The 10,963-nt window shown below is 35.3% G+C and overlaps 1 protein-coding gene across 1 annotated transcript; it reads right to left on the bottom strand.

Moving 5' to 3' along the window:
- Positions 1-1,011: 1,011 nt before the first annotated feature.
- LOC134326945 (uncharacterized) lies at positions 1,012-9,073 on the bottom strand. The gene is made up of 6 exons (XM_063009035.1): positions 9,021-9,073; positions 3,715-3,820; positions 3,278-3,483; positions 2,518-2,723; positions 1,745-1,904; positions 1,012-1,331 (listed from the first exon to the last, which is right to left on the bottom strand). The coding sequence occupies exons 3-6, from the start codon at positions 3,360-3,362 to the stop codon at positions 1,180-1,182; spliced, it is 603 nt and encodes a 200-aa protein (XP_062865105.1). The 5' UTR covers positions 3,363-3,483; positions 3,715-3,820; positions 9,021-9,073; the 3' UTR covers positions 1,012-1,179.
- Positions 9,074-10,963: the final 1,890 nt, after the last annotated feature.

Genomic DNA, 10,963 nt, shown 5'->3' on the forward strand with positions numbered 1-10,963 from the left:
GTGGGACTGAGTTACCAGGGTCCCAAGTCGGGGGAGGGCCCTTGAGGAGTCTAGAAAGAGTCTGGACTGAGGTGGAGGGGGCCCATGGGCACTGCTTGTGCATAGGGCCCAGAATTTGGTGCTACGCCCCTTACTTTTATTCAAACAAATTGGTGCTGATGTGCCAGGAGATCATGAACATCTCTCATTTTAACACAAGAAAGTTGCTATGGCCATAATATTTTGACTTTAATCTCAAAATAATATCAACTTTATTCTTGAAATAATATCAACTTTATTCTCAAAATGGAAAATTTTCTTTAAAGTGGCCCTATTGTATTTTATGTCCATATCATGCACCCCTATTTTTCAGTCCCTTGACATGCAGTGTTTAAGATATTTCATTTACTTACATTGGTTTGAGAAGATCAGTTCAGATGATTAAACAGGAAGTTGAAGCTGCTGATGAAAGAAGGACAGGTATAAGTACAGAAGGTAAAATAGGTGTATTATCAAATGATATAATTGCAAATTACTGTTTAAAAAGATACACAGTGGTATCAGGCAATCTACCTCATGTTTGACATCTGTACTATATTTGATCATTTAATTGATAATGAAGTCACTTACTTCAGGAAAGTGAAAATTTTGATGACAGGCAAAAAAGATAATAGATAGGATATTGCAGTTGTAATTGTATATGAGTCATAATTATTTATGTTTACTGTAGAAAAAAACAGAATACATTGAATGCATTTAATTAAAAACAATTCTCAGCAGTAAATGAACAATTACTAAGCAATAAACAGTTAAAATTTATTATAGTCAACCAAGGCCTTTAAAGTAAATGTGTAAAATATTCTGAACCAAATAAATAAGAGCAAAAGATACACTGTACTGATATTACTGTAATATTGTATTTACTAATCTAACACATTGAAAGTAATCGCTATTATATATCATTGTATTAAAAAACACACTGTCATATAATTGTATTCCATAAATTACACGTTAAATTAATTAAAACCTTTCACTTGAAACAAAAAAATATATAATACAATTTTAAAAAATAATATATGGATACTTAATGAGTTAATGCAATTTAAATAGTTTTCATATTTTTTCATTGACATTTTTTTATTTAAGCTAGATAAACCCAATTAATTTCTTGTTAAACCCTTGTCTTTTTGTAGTGAAACTTCATTCAGTAACTTGACTATTCCTTTCATGTCTCTTTTCTCTGTCCTTTCTTCCTCCTTCCCTGTCCCCAGAAAGCTGAAGCCACCTTTTTATGTGTTTTTCTATTTCCCCATCCGTTGCGTTTGCAGTGAAACTGTTTCTCCTGACAGCAGCTAAAACATATTGGAAAACATACATAGTATACAAAAAGAACACAGTGTATCAGGTATATCTACACTGTGGCTACATTGTATTAAAACAACACCATCATTGACCATTTTGTCAGGTACACAGAAGGTGGATGAGTGAACTAGACTCAGGAGTGATAAACAATTATAGTCTAAAGCTCATTTGTTCCTGCACAATTTATCAGCCCCTCACATTCTGCTGTAACGTTTATAACATCTATGGTAGGGGTATATGATAAAATGACACCTCAGTGTATATAAATATTCTTTTAGTGCTCATTTTGTACTGTATATGTTCTAGTATGTATAAATATGTAAAATATTCTGTCTTTTACCCTGCCAAAACAAAGTCTTTTAAAACTTTTAAATTATGAATATTAATTAAAGAAAAAACCTACCCAAGATTATATCTTTCAGTTTGGTCGATTTAAATGGAATTTTTTCATTTGCTCCTGTCCAGTTTATTTTTTTTGCCAGGTCATTTGTTACTGTTTTTTGCATAATTCTCCAAACAGTTTCCTTCACAGTCATACCTCCAGAAACACCAAAACACTCAATCTGTAAAAGAAAAAAAAACATTATTTTTTTATTTCAATAAACTGAAATTAAGAATGCGTAAATTTGACAAGTTTCTAAGATCGCCAAATATAATCCAAATTATCCCTAATTAACCCAAATGTAATCCATACTGCACATTCACTGAGCTAAACTGCACACAGAAATGGGTGATTGTCTGTTACTGCACCACAGTCAGTATACATACTGTAACCAAACGTATTTGGACACAGACACACACACTACACACACACACACACACACACACACACACACACTTTGACAAACACCCAGGACACAAAAGCAACAGTCTAATGGCACTTTAGCAACCATTTTAACATTATTAGCTGCATATTATAATTATTTCTTATAATGCAAAACATTTTACAGCTTTTATAGAAATATAAACAAATGCAATGTTTTACATTTTCTAATGTTGTGCTCACTAATAAAAGTCAAGAAGTTTTAAGTAAAAAAAAAGTTATCTGCTCTTAAACATAGTAGAGGGTCACTTAAGAACACACCATGGTTAAGTAAATTGTCAAATTGTATCTTTTAAAGGTACTATAACAAAGTACATACATAACACGTAAAATTTAACATAGAAAGCACTTACTAGTCTCTTCTGAAGATCAGAGTCTGCCTTGAGGTTAATGTCAAATTGTCTGAACTGGGATTCGTTTGCAAGTGGAGCAGTAAATTCCTCAATTTGTTTTGGATGATTTTTTCCTAATGCAATTGTGATGGACCTAAGTAGGCCTAGCATTTCATTTTGTTGTTGTCGCAGAATCTCTAATACAGTTAAAATTTCCCTCCCGATTACTGTTAGTAAAAAATAACTTACAGTTAATAATTTCAATTTCTAAATACACACACACACACACACACACACACAAATTGTAAAACTACAAAGTGCTTCTATATGGTAAGTGGAGCTGATAAAATGGACAGTGAGTGTAGAAACAAGGAGGTGGTTTTAATGTCATGGCCGATCAGTGTATATCTACTGTATATACACAGTATATATATATTATATATATATATATATATATATATATATATATATATATATATATATACACACACACACATTTACATTACATTTTCAGCACTTAGCAGACTCCCCGGCAACCTTCAGATTACTAATCCAGTACCTTAACCACTAGGCTACCACTGCTCTCTCTCTCTCTCTCTCTCTCTCTCTCTCTCTCGATCTCTCTCTCTCTCTCTCTCTCTCTATATATATATATATATATATCTATATATATATATATATATATATATATATATATATATATATATATATATATATATATATATATATATATATATATATATATATAATTTATTGGATATTGTGAGTATGTGACACTTACCTGCACATACTGGGCTTGGTTGTTCCTGAACGGTTTGCTGGTGAATGACTGGAGGTATTAAAACTGAAGTGACAGGCCTATTCATGTCTGGTGGAGTCACCTGTGGTGCCTCTGCAAAGTGAGGCCTGGCTCTTTTGGCAGGAGGTTTATAAGCTTTCTTTTCACCTTCACTTTCACTGTCAGATTCGAGAAATCTTCTATTTATCCTACAAATTAAGGTTTATTATTTATTAAGTACATATTTTCAGTATTCACGTATAATTGAACTTACATAGTAGACATACTACTACATACACATTGCTTGCAAAAACAAAATGTTATACAGTAACTCCAAATACAACCTGTACACTACAGCAATTACAGTGTGGCCATTGAACCATATATCTTGTAATGCATTTTTATATGTGCCCCTGAAACATTAATCATCATAAGAGTACCTTCTGATTCTTTTTTTTACAGCAGGTACATTATCTTCTTCTGCTGTCTGTAGATCTGACACAATTTCTGCTCTTGGCAGCTTGCTTCTAGCAGCTTGGAAAGACTCTAATAAAATAGAAAAATATATGTAAATTATGTGGACAAAGATTCACTATATATATATAGTGCCACACTATTTTTTTGTAAATATTTTTAAATCCAGATATATAGCATATACAGTGTATCACAAAAGTAAGTACACCCCTCACATTTCTGCAGATATTTAAGTATATCTTTTCATGGGACAACACTGACAAAATGACACTTTGACACAATGAAAAGTAGTCTGTGTGCAGCTTATATAACAGTGTAAATTTATTCTTCCCTCAAAATAACTCAATATACAGCCATTAATGTCTAAACCACCGGCAACAAAAGTGAGTACACCCCTAAGAGACTACACCCCTAAATGTCCAAATTGAGCACTGCTTGTCATTTTCCCTCCAAAATGTCATGTGATTTGTTAGTGTTACTAGGTTTCAGGTGTGCATAGGGAGCAGGTGTGTTCAATTTAGTAGTACAGCTCTCACACTCTCTCTTACTGGTCACTGAAAGTTCCAACATGGCACCTCATAGCAAAGAACTCTCTGAGGATCTTAAAAGACGAATTGCTGCACTACATGAAGATGGCCAAGGCTACAAGAAGATTGCCAACGCCCTGAAACTGAGCTGCAGCACAGTGGCCAAGATCATCCAGCGTTTTAAAAGAGAACTGTTCTCAGAACAGAACTCGCGTTGGTCGTCCAAAGAACCTGAGTGCACGTGCTCAGCATCACATCCAACTGCTGTCTTTGAAAGCTAGGCGCAGGAGTGCTGTCAGCATTGCTGCAGAGATTGAAAAGGTGGGGGGTCAGCCTGTCAGTGCTCAGACCATACGCCACACACTACATCAAATTGGTCTGCATGGCTGTCACCCCGGAAGGAAGCCTCTTCTAAAGTTTCTACACAAGAAAGCCCGCAAACAGTTTGCTGAAGACATGTCAACAAAGGACATGGATTACTGGAACCATGTTCTATGGTCTGAAGAGACCAAGATTAATTTGTTTGGTTCAGATGGTCTCAAGCATGTGTGGCGGCAATCAGGTGAGGAGTACAAAGATAAGTGTGTCATGCCTACAGTCAAGCATGGTGGTGGGAATGCCATGGTCTAGGGCTGCATGAGTGCAGCAGGTGTTGGGGAGTTACATTTCATTGAGGGACACATGAACTCCAATATGTACTGTGAAATACTGAAGCAGAGCATGATCCCCTCCCTCCGGAAACTGGGTCGCAGGGCAGTGTTCCAGCATGATAATGACCCCAAACACACCTCTAAGACGACCACTGCATTATTGAAGAGGCTGAGGGTAAAGGTGATGGACTGGCCAAGCATGTCTCCAGACCTAAACCCAATAGAACATCTTTGGGGCATCCTCAAGCGGAAGGTGGAGGAGCGCAAAGTCTCGAATATCCACCAGCTCCGTGATGTCGTCATGGAGGAGTGGAAAAGCATTCCAGTGGCAACCTGTGAAGCTCTGGTAAACTCCATGCCCAGGAGAGTTAAGGCAGTTCTGGGAAATAATGGTGGCCACACAAAATATTGACACTTCAGGAACTTTCACTAAGGGGTGTACTCACTTTTGTTGCCGGTGGTTTAGACATTAATGGCTGTATATTGAGTTATTTTGAGGGAAGAATAAATTTACACTGTTATATAAGCTGCACACAGACTTTTTTTCATTGTGTCAAAGTGTCATTTTTGTCAGTGTTGTCCCATGAAAAGATATACTTAAATATCTGCAGAAATGTGAGGGGTGTACTCACTTTTGTGATACACTGTATGTCACAACAATGATTTCATAACTAGTGATTATTTAGTTGTAGAAATGGGGTCAGAACTGGTTATATGTAATGTATTATGTATAATGTATACAGTAGCAAATTATTAAATGTGTTGGAACAGACCTTTAGAAACAAAAAAAAATACACTTTTAAACCAAGCAGGTTTTGTCTAAAGAACAGAGAATCCATTTAGGGACTTGAGTTAAAGTAAAGGACAAAGTGCTGTAAAGAATTTTATATATCTTTTAAAGCCTCTGTGACACATACGGTAGCACAGGGAATTATGGGTTAATATAACAATGTCAAGCTGCCATTACTGGTCATGACTAGGGCTTTAGGTCGGACAGTCCGGTTTTTCAGCTACCAGTCTTCCGCCCACGCAACGCTAGGACGGACACTTATTAATCCTCCTTTTGGAGTGAACTGGTTACATTTTTGATCAAAATTATCTGTCATTGGCTACATGTCAAAACAAATGCTTTGTATTACATTGGTTTAACAGCCTCATTTGACTGCGTATAGTGCTACCCAGAGCGGTAGAGAGAACAGAGTGGCGACACTCCCATAGGGAACCGTTGGAAAGGGGGCGGGACATTTTTTCTGCCCAGCTTCCGGGTTGTGGAGCTCTGTATAGTTCCAAACAACCCATAGAGCCCCATTCATTTCCACTACTTATCAAACATTTTTAGCTGTATGTTGCTTTGTTTTAAAAAAATTATGAATTTAATGTCATTAATATACTTAATACTGTTATTGTTTAGCATTTGCTCAGCACTAAATGTTACATGTTTATCTTAATTAATAGGTATAACCCAATTTAGCTTAGTCAGTTAAGCTTAATTAATGACACACGAGTCTTTTCACCTAAAATGAGTTGATTAATCAAGAGTCTTGTTACAGAAATGATCATAAAACATTAGAACCACAATAAATCATTATACTTTTACTTTCATACTTAAGTACATTTGAAGGTAAATTTAGTTTAGTACTTTAGTGGAGGTAAAGAGTATTTTTACTTTTACTACTACTTTTACTGGAGTAATATGTTACCTTGGATATCTCTACTTTAACTCAACTACATGGTTTGTCTACCTTGTCCACCACTTACATTAGACAAAATGAACTAGTGCACATTCATAATGAATTCATTAATGTATTACATGTAGGAATCAATTATTAATCACTCATGAAATAAGAGATGAATGAATGCTTTTTCATGTACCTGCACTATAATGTTTTTGGTACGGTAATGTGTTTATCAATCTGTTCATTCAGTGCAGGTAAACCTTATGAATCCAGCACATGACTTAGTGTTTAGCAAAAATGATTATTATTATGAATCCTCAGGAAAGTGAAGGGAGATTAGTTTATGCAAAAAACAAAACATAAAAAACTTTAATGTCTATACTGTATATTGTCTCTACTACTTAAGGATATCGCATTATGTAATGTATGCTAATATAATGTACTGTGTGTTAACAAGAACGACCTATTAACAAGTCATTATAAACATCAATCTTCCACTTTATATACCAAATTGACATTAAAGCAGATGCAGTAAATGTAAACGCAGTTGAAAATACCCAGAAATTGTACAAATGTTTATTATTTGCCGTTTAATATTTCATTTACTGCTGCCTGTCCCATTTGAGAACATGACAGCGCCGGGTTTGTTTGGAACTATTGAGGGTTACATGAACCACGTGACCGCGTAGCGGCGAGATCAAGGAGTGTCGCAACTCTCTCTATCTACGGCTCTGGTGCTACCCAGAGCGGTAGAGAGAACAGAGTGGCGACACTCCCATAGGGAACCGTTGGAAAGGGGGCGGGACATATTTTCTGTGCAGCTTCCGGGTTGTGGAGCTCTGTATAGTTCCAAACAACCCATAGAGCCCCATTCATTTTCACTACTTATCAAGCATTTTTAGCTGTTTGTTGCTTTGTTTTAAAAAAATAATGAATTTGATGTCATTAATATACTTAATACTGTTATTGTTTAGCATTTGCTCAGCACTAAATGTTACATGTTTATCTTAATTAATAGGTATAACTGAATTTAGCTTAGTCAGTTAAGCTAAATTATTGACACTAGAGTCTTTTCACCTAAAATGGATTAATTAAAAGTTGATTAATCAAGAGTCTTGTTACAGAAATGATAATAAAACATCAGAGCCATAATAAATCATTATACTTTTACTTTCATTCTTAAGTACATTTGAAGGTAAATTTAGTTTAGTACTTTAGTGGAGGTAAAGAGTATTTTACTTTTATTACTACTTTTACTGGAGTAATATTTCACCTTGGATATCTCTACTTTAACTCAACTACATGGTTTGTGTACCTTGTCCACCACTTACATTAGACAAAATGAACTAGTGCATATTAATTATGAATTAATTCATGTATTACATGTAGGAATAAATTATTACTTACTCATGAAATAAGACGTGAATTAATGCTATTTCATGTACCTGCACTATAATGTTAAAGGTATTGGTACGGTAGTGTGTTTATGAATCTGTTCATTCAGTGCAGGTAAACCTTATGAATCCAGCCACATGGCTTAGTGTTTAACCAAAATGATTATTATTATGAATCCTCAGGAAAGTGAAGGGAGATTAGTTTATGTAAAAAACAAAACATAAAAAACTGTCTAATCTCTGTACTGTATATTGTCTCTACTACTTAATGATATCGCATTATGTAATGTATGCTAATATAATGTACTGTGTGTTAACAAGAACGACCTATTAAGTCATTATAAACATCAATCTTCCACTTCATATACCAAATTGATATTAAAGCAGATGCAGTAAATGTAAAGGCAGGTGAAAATACCCAGAAATTGTACAAATGTTTATTATTTAATGTTTAATATTTCATTCACTGCTGCCTGTCCCATAGGAGAACATGACAGCGCCGGGTTTGTTTGGAACTATTGGAGGGTTACATGAACCACGTGACCGCGTAGCGGCGAGATCAAGGAGTGTCGCAACTCTCTCTATCTACGGCTCTGGTGCTACCTATCGTGGCTCACCCACCACTGGCCAATCGCAGAAGGTCCGCCCTCTAAATGCTAGTCTGTGATTGGGTGGTTGAATTTCGCCCGCCCGCTCTGTTCTGCATACACTTCTACTTGGGTCAATTAGTAAACTTTTGGAGGCAGCGAGGAACAGACTTAAATATCAAAAGTAGACACAACATATGGTATCCTTTTTGTTTACGTAGTGTTACACTTACTAGTGTTACACTATGCTGTTCATAGTCACATGTACATTTTGTGACACACCTCAAATTTTCAGCGGCAGGCTGAGAAGGGTCCACCACCCAAATATTACACAGTCAAGAGAGGCTCTGTGGTCAGAAACCGACCAAAATTAAACTGGTACTAAATAAGTATTTATAAAATGAAATATTAACTTGTTGGCCTATTACACTCACTTACCACTTGTATATAGAACACGGACAGCAAATGCATCCCAGTCTACAGTTGGTACTTCTTTGGAACTTACAGCTGCCCTCATTCTTCCCCTATTTTTAAATTTTGGCCATCTGCATATATCATTATTTACCCAGTTGTCTGGTACAACCTCTACTTCCTTTGTTGTATTAAATTCAACAATGTGATACATATCTGTATAACAAACAGGAAAACAGCATAAAATATGAATTTAATAGATACATATTATTATATTTTTACACAATAGATATATTCCAGCATTGAGCATGTACACAAAAATATTTATATCATATGCAATAAACATTAACAAAATCATTAACAATAAACAATCAGCAGTAATGGCAATATAAATGTATTTACATATTTATGAGAACTACAACAAAGATTTATACATTCTATTATTTACCTGTACTAGTTCACAAAGTAGCATATGGAAAGTGAGTAGTGAATATTTAAGTTGTGGACCTTAACAAGTGATTCTGTATAATTCAAGTATGCATTTATTTAATGGATGTTTAAAAAAAAAAGTTTAGGTGTTTGATGCTGTACAATTTGTATTCAAACATTCTAGGTAACATGAAGCAAAGGAATTGCTACATATTTTTGATGAAGAGGAAGAAGTACATATTTCTGTAAGCTGTTACTGACAACGGAATATTTGAGTTCAGGAACCAAACAAGAGACTGTATAGATTCCAACATCACAAGATTTCATTGGATAATGAAAAAAAGGTTCTCTGCACATGAAATTTTGATAAACAAGAAAAGTGGTTCCCTCACTGACAACAATATTTAAAACTAATGAAATGTCACCATTAATTCTCACACAGTTGTCCGGTGCTACACATCTGATGTATACCTTGTTTAGACATATTTGTTTGTACTGCTGTAAGATCTGTTGGAACTGGACCATTTTGGTGTTTCTTTTTGCACATTCCAACATGAGTATCAACAGTGTCTTCAGTCAAATTACTGTCCATTTCAGACACCCGTCTTACAATCTGAGATACAGCATTTTTGGGATTTCTGATGAGTCTTTTTAGTTTACTCAAATAATTTTCAAAGGGAAATCCTGAAAAGATATCTAAATGGCCATGCACTTTCACATCATTGCTTAAGTGAACTAGACTGTGTATGTTGTATACTAACTTATCAGCCCCATAAAGCTCACTGAAATGTTCAACAAACAAATTCAATAAATTGTTAGCAAAATCAACCATTTGAACACTCAGTGTTGGACATGCTAAAATATGTACAGCCACAGAAAGCAACATAAAATTATTGTACATCTGAGGGTGTACACTGTCTTTGAGAACTACCGGCCCAGTGTATAAGAGGAACTGACGAAACTCAGTTGCCTTCCACCTGTATCTGTCTTCAAGTAATCTAGGTTTCCTAGCAAATTCTGTCGGAATGAAAGGTCCAAAACTGACAAGATGCTTAGAAATTTCAGTCACTGTCCTAGAAGACATTCTACAGTGTAGTGGTCCATTAGTCCATTGTTCTTATAAATTCCGTGTAACACCTAAGCAAACCAAATGCATGTAGTCATGGGGAAACTGAGATACCATTCCTACTAATTCTTGGAAAGGAGAAATGCTAAGATGATGATCTTGATCTGTCATTTCCCAGAAACTTTCATCTGTTCTCAAAGCTGCATGTTTTTGTGGGAAAGTCATTCTATGCTGAATATATACACCTGACTGGATACATTTATCACACCCAGAATAACCTGTGTGGGACTTAATACCCTTGACAAAGGCTCTTGCTGGTGCATCACAGATAACTGCACTCACTTTTAGGAACAATCGTTTCCCATTATGCATAAATCCTGATTGTAACTGTTTCAGCTCTGCAACAACCTCTCTCAAATAATCAGTTAAAGATGTTGGCTTTGAAACTCCACCATAAAGAGCTATTAGGAAAGGC

Source organism: Trichomycterus rosablanca, chromosome 14 (genome assembly GCF_030014385.1).
Source record: "Trichomycterus rosablanca isolate fTriRos1 chromosome 14, fTriRos1.hap1, whole genome shotgun sequence".
In the NCBI taxonomy this organism is placed as follows: Eukaryota; Metazoa; Chordata; class Actinopteri; order Siluriformes; family Trichomycteridae; genus Trichomycterus; species Trichomycterus rosablanca.